The 18,902-nt window shown below is 43.1% G+C and overlaps 1 protein-coding gene across 4 annotated transcripts in view; it reads right to left on the reverse strand.

The window, feature by feature from the left end:
* The window catches only part of Piezo2 (piezo type mechanosensitive ion channel component 2), a 286,025-nt gene that overhangs the window by 192,191 nt on the left and 74,932 nt on the right, over window positions 1-18,902 (reverse strand). For all 4 annotated transcript variants that reach the window (XM_023562692.2, XM_063231990.1, XM_063231989.1 and 1 more), the window contains exon 3: window positions 1,006-1,131. In XM_023562692.2, the coding sequence (XP_023418460.1) occupies window positions 1,006-1,131 (126 nt within the window). The remainder of the gene's footprint in view (window positions 1-1,005; window positions 1,132-18,902) is intronic.

Raw genomic sequence — 18,902 nt, forward strand, 5'->3', positions numbered from 1 at the left:
GCAGAGGAACTCTGAAGGAAAGAAAAACAGCCCAAAGGGATCCTGACTTAGTTCTGTTTATGTCTACGAGGCAGGGAAGGAAAATGAGCAATTCATGAATATAAATTCTACTAAAGAATTCCCTCACTTTGTTTAAGGTAATACTTTGATCCACGGAGAATTCTGAACTCTATTTTCGAGGCGGGGTATGTTTACTTCAGATTTCTTGTCCTGGGGCTCAGGAAAGTTCAGGAAATTTCAAGCCCACAAATGAGTTCTTCAAAGAAAAACTGACAAGTTACAACTGTTATTATAGTCTATTTCACATATCCCAGGGTTTCTTGAGGTTTAATTTAAAACATATGGGTTGTATCCCACGCACTTAAATGTTTCTGTATTCCCAGCGACAATCACATATCCAGAAGGTCAGAAGCATGGTTTATTATGGAAAGATAACATCTAGACAAAACATAAGCATATGGCCTTTCTCAGATCATAAATTAAATACACAATGGCCATTAGACATATTACTTCTTATGAATATCAATACATAATTCCCCATTTGAAAAATATATGTGTTATGACATTTTCCCATAAAGACATAAGAACTCTTGTAATATGGTTTGTAACAGGACTGATGTCACTGTCATGTATATAATTCACATAGTTATTTAGCTTTTGCACTCTTATTGGTCTTGTCAGAAACTGTGTATAGCTTTCCTTATTATCTTTAATAAAATACATTTTTTCAAATCGCCAGGGCTCCAAAGGCTGTATGTAAACCTTGATTTTTCAGATGAACCCTAATAACGATATTCCACTCATAGGTGAGAACCTCTATCTAAACTATGTGGGGTTCACTGTTGGTTTCTGTGGCAAAGTTTTCATGGACTCCTGCAACACTGGATTGCGAATGTCTACACATTTCCCTAGATGTTTAATGCACATGTCTCCCAGAGTGCAATGATAATGACCCTTGGCTTTCTCAGACTCACACTAGACACAAAAGCAGCCTTGGACACTCACAGTTGTAGCTGGGTGCGATGCGGTGCTGGGCCTCGAGGCTGGCCAGCGTGATGTGGAAGATGATGTGGAGCAGCAGGAAGGAGAGGCTCGTGAAGCACAGGGACTTCAGCAGCCGGCCTGTGTGTCCTGGGGACAGAGACAGAAACTTAGGAAACATGGAGAGCATACGTGCATCCCGCCCTGGCTCTGACTTCAGCGAGGCCTTATCCACGTTGAGCTCAGGCTACAGCTAGAAGCCCGGTCACTCCCTGGGCAGCACCATGTAACTGGCTTTACACTTAGCAAGAATTCGCGGTAAAATATGCACAGCCACCCAGTAAACGGTACATTACAGCGGAGACACAGAAGGCTCTGGCCTAGGAAGTTTTATAAGTAAATGCTGTCAATTTTGCATGAATAGATAAACCCTGCTTATAAAAGGAGTTCTAGGAAGAAGGAAAGTAGCCTATAACATCTTGTGAAGTTAGGGTGACTTTCTCTTCAAAATTAAATAAAACTACAAAAGAAAACTATGGCCTAAGACAACTTTACTTAGGAACACAGACCTCAATTGCTTTTAAAGTTTGTTACCCGCTGAGGTAGCAGAGCATATCATAATCAGCTAGAGTTTATTACAGAAAAACAAGTGTATTTTTACATTAACAAAGCCAAAAAAGAAATTCACACACTACTAGACTCATATCATGATTTTCTCAATGGATACAAAGAAAAATTTCATAAAGCTCAACATGTACTTAATTTTAAAAAAAAACAACAAACCTAGAAACAGAAGGAAACAACTTCACAGGATTTATATCATGTTTGAAGCAAGCATCCCAATTGGGGGATGGGGATCGAACTCATGACCTCGCGCTTGCCAGGCAGGCACTGTGCCACGAGCTCCATCCCCAGCACCTGAAGCAAGCATCCTGTTAATGCTGAAATTTTATCCAGATCTCACCAAGGGCAGAGAATCACACACATTCAATACCATCACCAGCCATTAGCACATCACTGAGAGTATTCGTCAATGCTGTAAGGTTTTTTTAAATGAAGCCTTAATAACTAGCTTTATTTGCAACAATATGATCAAATGGACTTATTTCCAGATGATATCATTATCAATATAGAACACCAAACTAAACAGGCAAAGCAACTACTAAAACAGATACAAGAATTCTGGAAGTGATTCAGATACAAAATTATCTTATGAAAATCAATATACCTCCTCTACATTAGTAATAATGGAGTAGAAAATAGGAAACAACTTCATTAGCAATCGGAACTGGACTGTCACAGTGTTGCTGTGGATTGTACCAGGGTGGCTCGGCGTTAGCACAGTTATCTAATCAAACACGGATCTAGGTGCTCCTGTGAGGTAAAGATGCGATTGAAGTCCAGATCACCAGGCGACCTTCTCCAGGGAGACTGTCTTGCATTGCCAAGCAGGCCTGACTGAAGCAGGCAGGAGCCTCTAAAATCAAGCGGAGGAGACAGCCTGCGAACATGAGGAGACGTAACTCGAACATTTACAAAGAGAAGCTATCGTCTTCCTGCACCAGCTTCTACTTGTGTCCCCAGAATGCAGATTTCCTTAGCCAGTTCACTGGTCAGTTTATAACCACTTCCCTGAAAACTAAGCGATGGGCAAGGGAAATGTGCAATTCATAGAAATATTTCCACCTTAGAGCTACTTTGGTTGCATTGTGATTTTAAAAAATTAAAAATTGAGCTGGGCATGGTGGCTCACGCCTGTAATCTCAGCACTTGGGAGGCTGAGGCAGGAGGATCATTGCAAGTTTGAGACCGGCCTCGGCTACAAAGTGAGCTCAAGGCCAGCCTGAACTGCAACAGAGAGACCCTGTCTCAAAAAGACAAAAAAAAAAAAATTAAAAATTAACCTAATAGAGTACTTTTATGGTTAAAATAGAAAAACAAAAAAAGAAGACACAAATAACGGAAGAGACATGCTATATTTATGAGTGAGTTATGATAAAGAGTCCATTTTCTACAGATTTAATCTATAAATAACACAATTTCAAATGAAACACCTATACTTTCAATAAACACATGTCAAATACCTAGGGAAAAATGTTTTCAACTTTAAACTGTGCTTCAGAGCTGGGTATATAACTCAGCAGCACAAGTGTCTGCCTGAGTTTGATTCTGGTTACCCTTCCCAAAATGCTTAAGAATAAAACTGTGCATTTCTATGTTAATTCTGAAATACTGAGAAATAAGGCCAACAGTGATGGAGCTAATATGTCCTAATAGACATTAAGGCATCTATAATCATCCAAGTTAATAAAACAAAACAATCAGAACCGAAAGAAAGAAAGAGAGAGAGAGAAATGGAATAACACACACTCTTCAGAAACAAGCCAGTGTACTGAAGCTGATAAATGTCAAAGTTGACCCTAAAGCTAAGAGGGACAGGCTGGGACTGACACCTCCCAGAAGGCAGGACAGTGTCCCTCTCCCCACAAAGCTGGGCTTTGGCGCCCCCCCTGGCTGGGAGGGCTCCTGCAGGAGGCCTGGCATCTCTGTTGTGTTTCCAGATGCTCCATGGAAAAAACTAACAAGTGTAAACAAACTGAGAAGGCAAGAGAACAGTGTCCCTTTACCCAGGTCACATCCCTGAGGTAGCCCAGATAGTGCCAGGAGAGGTCTGGCTGGCCTGTGGCATCTCCACCAGGTGGTGTGTGGACGACGAGTGCTGGTCTCTCCTGGCCTTGTGGGGCACCTCTCAGGAGCCCCATTTGCCTCTACCCAACCTGGAACTCTGCAACGATGAGCCCAACTGGGCCAGGTGATAACCCAAGCAATGGGCCAGGCAAGAGTGAGGGAAGACACATCATCTGTGTGTGGTCCTCAGCAGCCAGCCACAGACCTGATCCCCACGCAAGACGATGGGGCTCACTCAGCCCTGCAAGGAGGCTGAGCTGAGAACCCAGATAGGTACTGTACTGCAGATGCCACACCCACACACCCTGTGCTTGCAGATCTCAGGGCAGCTCCTAGCAGCTGGCTTCACTGTGCTGGGTAAGGTCGAGGAGCTCAACCTTGAGCAATGGAGAGCCCTGCCCTGGGAGAAACACTTGGCGTGCTCAGTGTGGAGCATGGACCTGCGGAGCAGTGAAGGTCTGGGGACCTGAAGTAAGAAGGAACCAGGTGCAGCCTGGTGCAGCCACAGGAAAGGTCTGAGAGAGCCCAGACCCCACCAAGCTGGCTGCTCTCGCCTGAAGCCTGTGGGTTGGGAAGTGGAGGGCGCCTGCTTCTGGCAGTGTGAGAACAGTAGAGGAGGCTTCAAGGAACACAGAGGATCAAGGAAACAAGATGTTATCAAAGGGAACAAATAACGCTCCAAAAAACACGAATTAATCTTGTAGCTCACTGAGCCACAAGAAACAAAGAGATACGTAAAGGAAGTCAGGGAAATGACATATGAGACAGGCAACAGGGCGGTAAAGGATGAAAAAGAAACTTGAGGGTTGGCTAACAGCGCTCAGATGAAGGATGCAACAGAGCCCCAATAAAGAGTGGGTGCAGAGGGTGTACAACCGGAAAACTTGACAATGAATCATCTGAAGTTATCTAGGACAAAAACAAAACTAAGAAGAGTGGAAAACTCCTAATGGGCTGAGGAACAGCAAAGTGGGGACCAATAGTGTTAGGGTGACCAGGAAGGAAAAAAGAAAAAAGAAAAGAAAAGAAAAGAAAAGAAAAGAAAAGAAAAGAAAAAGAAACAAGGAAAAGGGAGGAAAGCTTATTTAAAGAAAGAAAAGCAGAACAATCACCAAATTTGGAGGGTTAAATGAACATACAGGTCCTAGAAGACCAAAGGACTCCAAATTGGTCAAGGCTAAAGATGTCTATAAGAGAAGATAATTATCACATTGTCAATGACATAATTTTGAAAGCTGAAAGAGAAAACTGACTTACACACAAGGGCACTTTCAGAAGACTATGAATGTATTTCTCCGCGGGACAGGAGAGGGATGACACACTCAAGGTGCTAAAAGAAAAGTCTGCCAACCAAAACATGCACCTAGCAACCATCCCTTCAGACACGAAGGAAAGACTAAATTCTGTCTTTGACAATTTGATAATAATCTTCGTTTACAAACATCTTAAGGTTTGACCAATTTGGAGTTCTTTGGTCTTCTAGGACCTGTATGTTCATTTAACCCCCCAGATCTGGTGAGACCGCAAGAGCTGAGGTAGGTTATCACCACGGAACCAGCCTCGCAAGAAATCCTAAAGCAAACTAAGACACTGATCTTGAAAATACAGGACAGCATACAACTCAGAAAAACACAGGAAGTCATGAAACTCAGGGGAAAAACTAAGTACAGAGTCAAATTCAGAATACACTAACACTGGAAGGGAGGCATGTAAGTCATACTGAAACCTAAAACAAAAATTATAATCCAAAAGCGCTGAAAAGCACTACCATCACAATACATGTTCATGAGGACAGATTTATAACGATGCAAGTTGTGGTGTCAATAGCATGAAATGTGGGTAGAAGTACAAGTACAGTGTGTGTATGTGATTGAAATGAAGTTGGTGACAATTTAAAACAGATCATTTTTAACTAAAATGATTCGTATAAACCTCACAGTAATCACAACCCTAAAACCTAAAAGTAGATACACAAAAGATAAAGACAGTCAAAACGTATCACTACAAAGACATTATCTAATTGCCAAGGAGGACAGAAAGAGAAAAGAAGAAACTACAAAAATATCAAGACAATAACTAACAAAATGGCAACCGTAGATCCTTATCTATCAATATTTACTATACATGTAAATGGGTAACATTCCACCGTCAAAAGATGTGGGTGACTGGATGGATTAAAAACAAGGTCCAACTAACTGTACACTGTTTATATGAGAAATTTGTTTTAAGGACATAAATAGTCTAAAAACAAAAGAACTGGAGAAGATATTCCATACAAATAGTAACTAAAAATGGGCAGAGTTTATCTGTTCTTACATCAGACCAAACAGACTTTGGGTCAAAAACGTTCACAAAAGACAAAAAAGAACTACATAAAGATAAAACAGGAATATAGCTTAGTGGCATTAGTGCCTGCTGGTAAGCATAAGGTCCTGAGTTCAATTCCCAAGACCCCCTCAAAAAATAAAAAAAAGATAAAACAGTGAATGTATCAAAAGGATGTAATAATTTTGCATATATGTATATGCATACAACATCAGAGACCAAGCAAATATTAACAGAGCTGAAAGTAGGAATAAGTAGCAATGTGGGAGACCTCAATATTCTATTTTCATCAATGACTGGATCATACACTAAAGAAACAGCCACACACCAATGGAACTGACAGAAATACACAGAATGTTCTATCACATAGAAGCAAGCATACGTTCTCCCCAAGCACAAAGAATATTCTCCAGGAGAGGTAAGAGATGAGGCTACAAAACGTTTGAACAAATTTACTGTCTGCACATATTAAGGATCTTGAGTGATTTCAGTGGTATGAAACTGGAAATTACTAACAAGAGAAAATGTGGGCAACTGAAAATAATAGGAAGTTATTAACATTTGCCTGAACAACACCAACAACAGAGGACCAAAGAAAAATGCAAAAGAGAAGAAAACTTGCCGGAAGCCTGGCCGAGCGCAGCGGTAGACTGTGTGTCTGGCATCCGTGAGGCCCTGGCATGGTCCCTGGTGCCACCAAAAATCAATATATACTACTGGAGACAGACGAACACTGAGATGCTTCTACACAGCAGCAGAGGCAGTTCTGAGGAGGGAGTTTACACCCAAAAAAGGGTAAGAGAAAGAAATCTCTCAAGCAACGTGGACCTAGAAAGGTAAGAGCAATCTAAGCCCAGAGATATCAAGGTTAGGAAAAAAGTAAAATGGCATAAATAACGTAAGCAGAAACTAGAAAATAAGAAAGTCCATGAACTGAGAGTTGGTATTTTTAAAAGATCAACAAATTTAACAAACATTTTACTAGATTCCACCAAAAATCTCTTAAAACTAGTAAATTCAGTAAAGTTTCATCATCATATAAAATAAGCATTTAAAACCATTTAAAACACTGAAAACTATTGAAAAAAATTTAAAAATTTTTATATTTAAAAGAATAAAATACTTAGACATAAAGGAGGTGCGACATGTACACTGAAAACTATAAAACACTGGTGAAAGGCAGTAAAGTGGGTATTAACGCAGTGCCATGCTTACAGCTTGAAAGCCCAGGACCTTTGCACTGACCTACATTCTAAGCTGTTTTACCCAGGCTGAGTTCCTTTGCCTCAGTCTTCCAGATTGCTAGGATGACAGGTATAAGCCACCAGTCCTGACTGAATTAGCAATGTTTCAATGTTCATACTACTCAAAATGATCCACAGATTCAACACAATCAAATGGTATTTTTCACAGAAATAGAAAAAAATAACTATTCTAAACTTCATCTGGAACAACTAAGATTTCAAATGGTGAACACAACCTGTAGAGGAACAAAACTGGACACATAACACTTCTTCCACATTTCAAATTATGTGACAAAACTGCGATAATTATAAGAGATTTTTCATGGTATAAACACATGCACACAAACACATGGAGCGACGACCTGAACAGAGAGCCAGAATCCACAATCAGCTTGTTTTGCAGAGGGCTCCAAGAATACTCAGGAAGGAATGAGCCTCTCCACAAGTGGTGTTGGGAAATTTAGAGATCTAGGAGAAAAAAATGAACGTGGCTCTTTATTGTATGGCATCTGTGGAAATCTAGTCAAGGTGGATAAGAGGCTTAAAATTGCAGGACACCCTGAGGAGAGGAGAGTGTGGCAGGCGCTGAGCCGGGCATGGTGGCTCACGCCTATAATCCCAGCTCTCGGGAGGCTGAGACAGGAGGATTGTTGTGAGTTTGAGACCAGCCTGCACTACAAAGTGAGCTCAAGGCCTGCTGAACTGCATAGAGACCCTGTTTCAAAAAAAAAAAAAAAAAAAAACAACCTGGCACTGGCATCACCAACAGAACGAGAAACAGACGTTAGGGTGTAAACTTTTGGAAAGTTTCTTTGGACCAAGCAAGCACCACACCAAGAAGGCCACAAATGGGATGGGAGAAAATGTCTGCAAACTGAGTATCTGACAGTGACTAACACGCACGGGAGGTGAGGAACTCACACAGCTGCAGGATGTTAAGGCAAAGTAGCCACATCGAAAAATGGGCAAAGGGCCTCAGCAGACATTCTACAAAAGCAGGCATGCACATGAGCAGTCAGTCTTCCAACTCCCCAACAGCGCCCACAGCAAGCACTGTATGCCAGAGAAACTGGCACAGCAGGCCCATGGGCACTAGAATAACGCCCTTCACTCACTGCACACAGGGCAGTAAACGAGCTACCTGGACTCCTGCCAGGGAAGGGACAGAGATGCAAAGCCATGGAGAATGTGCATCTCCAGATGTCTGCAGCAGTCGGATGCCTTAAAATACAGCATAAATGTGCTGGAGCCTCAACAATTATTAAAATAGTAACCAGTAAAGGAGACACAGCACAGAAGCATCAGATGGGAACGCAGGCGGGTGAGCCACTCAGCATGCCTCTCACAGATGCCAGTATGTGTATTTAAACTGCTGAGGAGACACACCGAGTTTTCATACACAGAGGCAGGACACAGGAATGAGAACCGGATGAGCACAAGTGAGCAGCCATGATGGACCCGGCAGCCAGCAACTAACCCAGGACACAGCAGCTCTGGGGGCTGCAGAGCAGGCTGCTGCAGCTCCTTGCAGCCAAGGGCGGGGCAGTCGAGGAACACAGGGCCAGTGACAAGGGTCTGGCCCTCCATCTGATACTGGTCCTGGGACTGTGCAGGATGATTAGAGTACCCCAGGCTGGGAAACCCCAACCCCAAAAATACAAAGCGCTTATGTGAGAGGTACTTATGGTAATTATATACTATCTATCTGTCTACAAATTGTTTTATGCTCATATAACAATACTATATATTGTAAATATATCTATGCAAGATAATTTTATATTGAAGAACATATGTACTCACACAGATCTTAAGATCCAATCAGAGATTAGCGTACATTTCCACATAAGCTCCTACCATATTGGTTGTTAAAATTTGCTTTAAGTAGCCTAAATAACTTGATTCTTGATCTGATATCAGGAGAGAAACTCTTTAAGAATTCACTTACAGCGCTGAGTCAGTACTAGGTATCTCCTGGGGCAACATTTCAACCATCCTGGGGGAAGTTATTTTCCTACTGCATGAGGAAGCCTTCTTTCACTCTGTGCTGCCTCACCCCATCACGCACAGTGCATCTTGGGGACACTCAGGATCTCTGGCCTGTTGTTGGAGATATGCAGAGCCTGGCACCAAAAACCACACTCAGGGCTGCCCACCTGCTGCTAGTCCTGAGCTCAGGACATTTACTTGCATGTTTTCCATAGCTGACCTGGATCCAGGTCAGAGGAACCCCCAAATCCCCTCACAGGAAACCGGGACCTGCAGTCACAAATGAAGCTGGAAGGTCCAAAATACCATGGACGTGAAAAATCAAATAAACTTTCTTCATGGATTTTTGTCCTAAGATGCACTGCCTGTATTTTTCCAACTGATGAAAGACAGTGTACATGCCATCAGTTGCTAAAAGGAAAACTCAACTGAATAAGGCTGAATTTTATTGGTCAGAAAACAAGCATGTAACATGAATGGATATAAAAGGTGTGGATCTGTCTTCAATGGTACTGCAGGCTTTATCGCTTTGGGTGTGACCTCAGTATCTGCACACAGACAGGCATTTTCTCAGGGTCATTAAACAGTATGTGATTACTGCTATCAACAATTAGATTTTACTTGTCAAGTATACAGCAGATAGATAGATGGATAGATAGATAGATAGATAGATAGATAGATATGCAATTCACATAACAAATCAGTGTCATGCAGTGTATTCACAGTGCTGTATAATTCTTGCCTCTGTTGACTTCCAAACCACTGCCATCCTCCAAATGCATCTGTTAGGCAACTGCTCCCCACTTTCGCCTTCTGCCTTGGCAGCCACCGGGCACCTTCTTAATTCTATGGCTGGTTCACATAAAGGTAATTCTACAGTACACGGCCTTTTGTGACTCAGTTTCTTCACTTAGCATAACATTTTCACTCCACCCACACAGCAGCATTTATCCTCATTCATGTCCTCATTCTGCTGGGGCCAAATGCCACCCCATCACATGCATGAAGATCTGTTCACACATCATCTTCTGATGAGCCTTTGGTCCTTTGGGTTCTGTCAATAATGCTGCTGTAGATATGCATATGTATTTATTTGAGAACCTTTCTGCAATTGTTTTATGTAGACAGCTAGGACTGGAATTTCTTTATCACATAATAATTGTATATTTAGCTTTATAGGAGCTGCCAAATTGTCTGTGTTAGTTCCATTCTACATTCTTCCTAGCTATGTATAAGGTTTCTCCACATCTCTGCCAAGATTTGTTGACTGTTTTCTTCAAGCTTTATTTTCAGTAGTACTGCCATCCTGCTGAATGTCAACTAGTATCCCACTGTAATTTTGATTTGCATTTTCCTAGTAATTAATGATGCTGGACATTACATGTGCTTGTTGGCCATGTGCATGTTTACCTTGAAGAAGAGAAGTCGATGTTACTGCTCTACAGTTCTATGTTCACAGCGTGAGATCGATTACTGCAGCGTGACAGTTAAGCTGAGCTGTCACCTTGATAGGCTTAAGAGTTGTCCAGTGAATTAGTAAAGCACATCGTGAGCATATCTGCATGAGTCATGGAAGTATAACCTCGGGGTCTCTGTCTGGTCCCTGCCTCTGGTACGGTTTCTATTCTCTGCTTCCCAGACACCATGAACTAAGCAGCTTTGCTCCACCATGCCCTTCCACCATGAGCTTCCTTTCCTGTCTTAAAGTAGTTTACCATGGACTAAATCCTCTGAAACTATGAGCCAAATTAAACCTCTTCTTTAAATTGTGGGCATCAAGTATTTATCCAAGCAATAGGAAAGTTGACCAACCTATGAAGCTGTGTAGTGACTTTTAACATAAGGCAAGGTGTGTCCTACAATGTTGTTCTTCTCTTTCAGTACTAATTTTGCTCTTTGAAACCTCCTCGGGTTTCCACATGAACTTGAGGATTAGTTTTATAGCTAACACACACACACACACACACACACACACACACACACACACACCCCACTGGAGTTTTGACAGTTGTAAGTTATTTTGCACAGCACTTATTTCTGAGTTTAGCATTTAATACTCGTCTTTTTTTTGTTAGCCTGGTTAAAGCTTTGTCAACGTGGTTGATCTTTTTAAAGGACCAAGTTTCAAGTTCACTGATTTTTTATTTTCCTAGCCTTTATTTCATGTATCTCATCTTTTATTACTTCTTTCCTTCAGGGGCCTCTGTGTTTAGTTTGCGCTTCTTTCTGTATGATGCAATATCAGGCCACGGGTTTGAGATCAGCCGGGCCATGTGCAGTAGTGACTTACAGCTTTTCCTTCCTCTGAACGCCGTGTTTAGTTTCGGTCTGTGGATTCCTCTGTGTTTAGTTTTGGTCGATGGATTGTGCTCCCATTTCCACGTCTCCAGTTTCCTTGTGATCGCCTCTTTGACTGGTTAGTTATCTAAGAACATTTTGTTTGACTTCAGGTATTTATGAATTTCCAACTTCTCCTTCTGTAGTTAATTTCCACCTTCATTCCTTTTGCTGTGGATGGTGTCTGTGTGCCCTTCCCCAAGCATGATGTGGTCATAGGTGGGGCTTTTCGGAGGTGGCTGGATCTAGGTTGTGTGATGCTGGGATGATTCATGGTGCAATGCTAGGATTAAAGCTGCCCTACTTTGGGTGTAAGTGCTACCGATCCTAAGAGTGGGTACCCTAGGTAAGACCTAAGGGACAGAAAGAGGGTCTCTGCTTGCCACTTGTGACTTCCTACTTGTTGCTTTCTATCTTCTGCCTGCCACGAACTGTTGCCCCTCTGCCATGCCACCTTGCCTTGGGGCCAGCCGGCTATGAACTGAAATCCTTACAAACTGTGAGCTGAAATAAACCTCTCTTTCTTTAACTTTGGGTGTTGGGTATTTTGTCTTAGCAGCAGAAAAGTAACTAAGACATCTTTGTCGTTAGGGAAGTGCTCTGCGTGACTTCAACCTTTTAAAGTTTCTTGAGAATTATTTATGGTCTGACAGATGCTCTCCCCTGGAACACTTTCCCCATGAACTTCAGAGGGACATGTATCCCCTTGTGGGTGGGGCACATTTGATATACGCCTTTGGGTCTACTTGGCTCGTGTTAGTCAGGTGCCCTCTCCTTTGTGCTCTGTGTAATGCTCCCACCATAGCTAAATGTGCCAGTTACTTTCCTCAAGTATATCCACAGGAACACTTATGTTTTTGAGTGTATATTTGTAATTATTATTTCTTTCTCTAAAGCACTGACCCTTTATCATTAATATCTTCACCTTGTGTCTTATAAACATTTTTACTTAAGCTCTACATTGTCTGATTTTAATGTAGCTGCTTGAGTACTTTTTTGGCTACTATTGCAGAAAATATCTTTGTCCATTCAGACCATTTAGTCTTTGGATTTTTAGGGAGTCACCTTTAGATGACACATGGATGGATCATAGTTTACTGTAAGTGCCATCTGGGCCTTTTCACTGGAGGTTTTAATCAATTCACATTAAAACAATCACTGATGAGTATGCACTTCAGTCATTTTGCATTTTATCTTTTCGTTCCTTATTCCTCTTATTTTCTTTTTTATTTTAACCGGTTTTCACAATGTACTGTTTTTATTCCATTTTAATTTCCTTTTATGTGTCATTTTTAGATATTTTCTTAGGTGTTATCATGAGTTATAATTAATGCCTAAATTTATAATAATCTACTCTACATTCACACCGATTTAGCATCAATGTCACAGAAACCTCTGCTCCCACACAGCTTCATTCCCTTGTTACTCTTCTAACAATTTACATCTTAGTACATTGTGTATCCATTAGCACAGACTTGCATTTATTGTGTTATGCATGTTTTTTAAATCATCAAGGAAATAAAAACAAGTATGAATCACAGACAATACTAGCTTTTGTAAGTACCATTACTAGAGTTCTTTATTGCTTGGACTGTATTCCAGCTATTGTTGAATGCTCTTTGATTTTGAACTTGAAGGATTCCTTTCACCATTTACCTTGGGCAGGCCTCCTGTGATGAATTCTTTCAGCTATTCTTCATCTAGGAATTTCTTAAATTTTGCTTTGATTTTTAATGACAGTTTTGCCTGACAGAAAATTCTTTTAAACCAGGAGTTTTTTGGGTTTCGTTTTGGTTTGATTTGGGTGTTTTTTCAGCTTTGTACAAATGTCATTCTCTTCCCCTGGCTCCCATTATGTCTTAAATCCAATTGCAGATCTTTTAGTTGCAGTGAATCCTGCCTCTTTGTGCTTTCAAATTTCTTCCTTTGTCATTGGGCAGTTTTGTTAAAGGGGCTTCTGAACACTTCTGCTGTATCTTCATGGAGGCTGCAGAGCTAAGAATACCCAATGGTCTTCAGACTTGGAAACATTCTATCATCATTGCTTACACATTCTTTCTCCTCCTTATGTTCTCTCCTTTCTTTCTGAATTTCCAATATGTGTGTGATGGGATGCTTGGCAGCATCTCAGAGTTCTCAAGCTCTGATTATTTTTCTTTAGCATTTTCCTTTCTGATGTTTCTCTTTCCTTTCTGATGTTTCATCTGTCCTATGTGTATAACCACTGATACTTTCTTCACATGTTCAAATACACCACTGAGACGCACTAGTGAATTTTTAATTTCAGTTATTACATTTTTCAGTTCCAAAACTCCTGGTTGGTAACCTTTTACATTTTCTCTTTTTCCATATTTTCTATTTGCTGAGATTTGTTCTTATCTCCTTTAGGTCTTTTTTCTATGATTGTCTTTAATATTTCAAAGAATATTTGAGGCAGTCTAAAGTCTTTGTCCAGTACATTCAAAATCTGTGGTGATTTAGGATTAGTTGCTTTTCATTTCTCCTGTGATTGGCCTGCACTTGGTGATTTTTCTTTTTCGCATGATAAATAATTTTGTGCTGCAAATTTTGAGTATTATTACACTGTAACTCTGGAAATCAGATTCTCTCCCTCCTCAGGACTTACAGTGGCACTGTGGTTCACGAATATTTTTGTTTGCAAGCAATTTGGTTCACAAACAAAAGTGTTTGGAAAAACTTTGATTTTGTTTGCAAACTCTGCATGGGAAAACAAACATGACAGTTACAAAACAAAGAACTGTGAATCCAGATATCTACATCCTATGAAAATATCCTTCAGGAATGAAGGCAAAAAGAAGACACTATCCGATGAAGGGAAATGAAGACCTACTCTAAAAGCTATGCTCAGTCTGTTCTTCACCAAGGGGATTCCACAGGAAAATGGGTCCACAGGAAAACCTGGAACTTCAGGGATGCAAAAGGGCAGCCAAATGCATAAAGGCTTATTTTCACACACAACTCATGGCATTGCCAGAAATGTTCTCCCGTCTCTGGTCTGGGAAATATTCTGTGTACACAGAAACAATTGATGATATCATGTTGCCAGCGGGTTCTAAGTAGGAACTTCTCCTACCGTAAGAAATATGAATGTTCTTAGAATCTGTATTATCCTAACATATGTCACCTAATAAATACTGACTTATCCCAAGATATGTCACCTAATAAATAATCATAATTAGAAACCTAAGAAAACAGGGTATATGTTTAAAAGAATAAAAAATACTCATAACTTCAAGATGATTTCCAACAGAACCCAGGCAGCAGAAACACAAAATAAGTGTGTTTAACCATAGATAACTATGGTTAAAATGATATGGTACCAAATAGTACATTTGTATGCCAATTTTCTCCAATGATTAGAAGGCCAAAGTAGAAGAAATTCAGTATGAAAGAAAGGAATAAGTAACAAAGAGGGGAAGTAGAATTTGTCTCAATCAATGTTGGTTCTTATTCACTCATGTTTTAATTTGCAATATATTCCTCTGTAGGAATGTATGTATGTATAAAAACATAACTAGTATCACTTCCTACTTTCCATTCAATGACTGGGATTTAAAGCAGGGAGGACTTCAGCCCTCCATTATTATCCTTCTGCAATTAAACTGGAAGTTCTGATTACTTTCTAAATTACTTTCTAAAGTAATTTAAAAGTGACCTCAGACAAGAAAGACCTATTGTTGTGGTGACAGTGCTGGGTTTTGTAATTAAGGGGAAATTTTCCCCTTAAGAAGCAACTAAAACCTAAATCCCTGAATCCCTAAAGGAAAGTTCTGACCCAGTGGTCATTATCTTTTTGGTGAAAACACAGCAGTACACTTCCCCTTGGTGCTGTGCCGGGGAAGCCACCAAGTCAGATCCCGGTGCCACATGAAGTCCCCTCCACTCTCTCGCGAGTAAACTTTTCAGGATGTCCACAGCTCCACTAGTCCAGCTTGACAGAAGAGCAATGTGTCCATGTGCAGAGAAAAAATACCTTATGTGTAGGGGAAAAGCGTATCTTGGAGAACAAGCACTCTGTTTAACGGATGTCCTGCAATACCATGTTCAACAATGGAAAAGAATTGACTCTATAAACAGTGGGCGTGCGTGTAGCACTGTAAGTGGTAGCTTAACCCCTCCCCGCGTTAAGATAAAATGGGAAGAGGACAGAGAGATGCAAGGGAGAGGGGATGTAAAACGAATTGAGATGTGCAATATGCATGTAGAAACTCTCCCCAAGGATCACTGTGTACTGCAAATGTGTGCTAATAAACATTTTTAAAACGTAAAACAATATTTTAAAGTATTTTAAAACTTTTTAAAAATTTAAAACAATAAAGCAATTGATGCAAAGTTGTAGGTTTTCTTTCCAATTCAAAATGAAGCGAAATGCTGCCACACAATGCTGCAGGTGAGAAGCAGAAGTGGAGGTGGAGGTGGAGGTGGAAGCGGAGGCGGAGGGGGGGGGGAGCAGAAGCACAGCGATCTTCCTCGAGGCCCACAGGAGTGGCCTGGTCACCAGAGCTGCATCACAGCCCAGCCCTCACCCCAACTCCTCACAATCCTGAAGGCGTAAATCACACGGAAGCAGCCTGGGTTCACTGCCAGGGTGGCAGCTGTCAGTCCCGGGTACCCTCGCACCACGCAAACCTCTGGGCTGAGCAAGCGAGCCTGCACCATCTCTCCAGCCTCCCTCACCCGCGTTCAGTTTTCTCCTCCCATTTTTTAGCAGCACCTTACTGGGGCCAAAGCAAAGTCGGCTTCCCTCTGCCCTCCACAGGGGTCTATCCTGCTCACCTGGCTTTCTGTCCTACTATGTTGTGGCCATTCCTCCCCGATATGTTCACAAGGAAACTGCAGGGGTCAAGCGCTCCAGTAGGGCTGAGTGGCAGTGGGGACAAGGGGCAGTGACATGGAGCTGCCAGCCCTCCCCCGGGAGCAATGATGGGTGGCCCTAGGGTTGACCTTCAGGATGAGGTCTTCACCCTTCACTGCATCCCTCCTTACAGCCCTGATCCCCAGGACGCTCCCCCCAGCCAGGGGCCCCTTTCACATCACCTGCAGTGGCAGTCTCAGTAGGGAGCTGGAAAGGAAGGGGTGCGGGCAGGCGTGGCAGTGCTGCCACGGCAGAGGCTCTGAGGATCAGGGAGCTGGAACTGGGGCTGGGGCAGAGTCCCATGGCCTTCTGCCCCGAGTCTGCACACATGGAGGTGACTGTGCCTGCTTCCTACACGGAAGACTGTCGCAGGGCAGGAACACAGTTGTCAGGTCTACAGTGCTGGAACTGGGGGCAGGTGATGTGGTCGTGGAGGGGGATGTGCGTACTTCCCCCCATTGTGGTCACCTCGGAGTGGACACTGACTGTCCCTAGATATCACACTGGCACGCGGAGGTGGGGACAGCCAGTAGCTCAGTGGGTTCTCTGTGGCTGCTGGTGGACTTTACCCTGGGTCTGCTGGCCTTGGCATCGTCAGCACTTCCTGGGGTCACACCCACAGACAGTGACAACAGGAGGGATCCATAAGCCAAACCAGTCACCCTGAGGTACAAAGCACAAGTCACTTCCTGGCACTTGTCCTCAGTAGGGAGCAGGACAGCAACAATCCTCTGTCTGCCTTGAAGGCTGAGCTCACACCGTGTGGCATCTGTACCTGCTCCAGCTATCAGAAGCCAAGGATTTTACTCCAAATTCTTTGTTCAGAGCTGCCCTGTTCTTCTGTCCATCCCATCATTAGCTCCTGCTAAGGTTGCAGCCAATGTCTCTAAAGGCTCACATCAAAGGTGGGTGCCACCATTAGGAGCCAGGGCCAGTGGGGGTCTTGAGGCCATATGAAGCCATGTGGGTGCCCTTGAAGAGGGCAACAGGAGCCAGGCCCCTTCTTCATCTTCTCTTTGCTCCAAAAAACTGGACTAGGCCCACAGCCTCTGGGCCACCCATTGTGGCTGGGAGGCTTTGACTCCAAGAACCGAAAGAAATCTTTTTGCTTCATAAGTTATTTGTCTTGGGTATTTTAGTATCATGATACGGAGCTGACTGACACAGCTGGAGCCAACAGTGCTTCAGTACAGACACTAAGCTTCTAGTTTCATATAATTTCTATGTGTCTTAAAGTAGTATTTTACTCTTGATTTTCTCTAGTCATTTAATTTAGCTCCCAAACAAAGAAACCAGTCATGACGGGCAGGCTGACCCTGCTATTTGTTGACTACTGCTGGTGCTGAAGAAGACATTCTCAATAGCAGGACATTTGTAAGTACAAATAAACAAGAAGTACTGTGGCTCGATCACCCAGGAGCTCCCAGCAGGCTTCCCATGGATTCCGCCCTGGCTGCAAAGGCTCCCCCAACCCGGGGCTGCCAGAGACATGAGGGCTGTGCCATGCAGGGCTGAAGCCAGCCATGGCCTCCCTGTCCCTGGTCCCTGGAGGAGATCCCTCCCACTCTCAGCTTCTACAGTCTTACCACTTCCAGAAGCAAATTAGGTCAAAGATCAGAGCCCTATTTGTAATGATTCCCTTGGTTGTTAATTTGTTATTAATTAATGTTTCTTCCTCCAAGAAGGCATCCAGTCTTGAGGAAAGCAGCCCGGATGGGAGGACCTAGCCCCCAGCACCTGAGGCAAGGAGCTCTCCTTGCACGACCCCAGTCTTCTGGGGACAGGTGTGGCAGAGGAGAGGCCACCCACAGGCCCAGAAGGGACATAAGGGTCTTCCCTGGTGGGATCCCTCGCCCTTCCAGTTGCTCAGGCCTCCTTCGGGTGGTCATGCCATCTCCATGGGGCAAGGCAGGCATGAGGAAGCCACCATGCATCAGTGGGCAACACAGTCACAGCCTCTGCCTGACCTCCAGGTCTCCTGGGGCCCAGGGTGCAGGGCTCAAAGCCAGTGCAGGATGAGCAGAGTCCTAAGAAGACTTTCCGCATACTGTGCAGACGGGAGCCAGGGCCGGCTGCCAATGTGGTGAACAAACTACAGCACACACAAAGAAGAGCTGACAGCCACTGTTTTTTGTTATTTTTAACTTTTTAAAAACCCCATTATGACTTTCATCGCTCTGACACTCAATGAGGCAGCTTCAGGGTCTCTCTGGAGGCCTGGGAAGGGCAGGGCCTCTTGACTGTGGAAAGCCCGTCCCCTGCTCTTCTGACCAGAGACTTCCTGTCCGCTCTGGGCGTCACTCCAGCAGGGGAGCCGTGCAGTGACACCTGGAGTGGCAACAGCCTGGCCCCTGGCTTTGCCAACTCCAGAGAGGACAGAACTTGGGCACTGACCAGATCCAGGCTGGACACCCGGCCCATGGTTCTGGTTCAGAAAACTCCCAGGCTGCCTAGACCAGTCACCT

The sequence above is a fragment of the Cavia porcellus genome, unplaced genomic scaffold, assembly GCF_034190915.1.
Source record: "Cavia porcellus strain 051 isolate PalLab524CR breed Dunkin Hartley unplaced genomic scaffold, mCavPor4.1 scaffold_20, whole genome shotgun sequence".
NCBI lineage: Eukaryota > Metazoa > Chordata > Mammalia > Rodentia > Caviidae > Cavia > Cavia porcellus.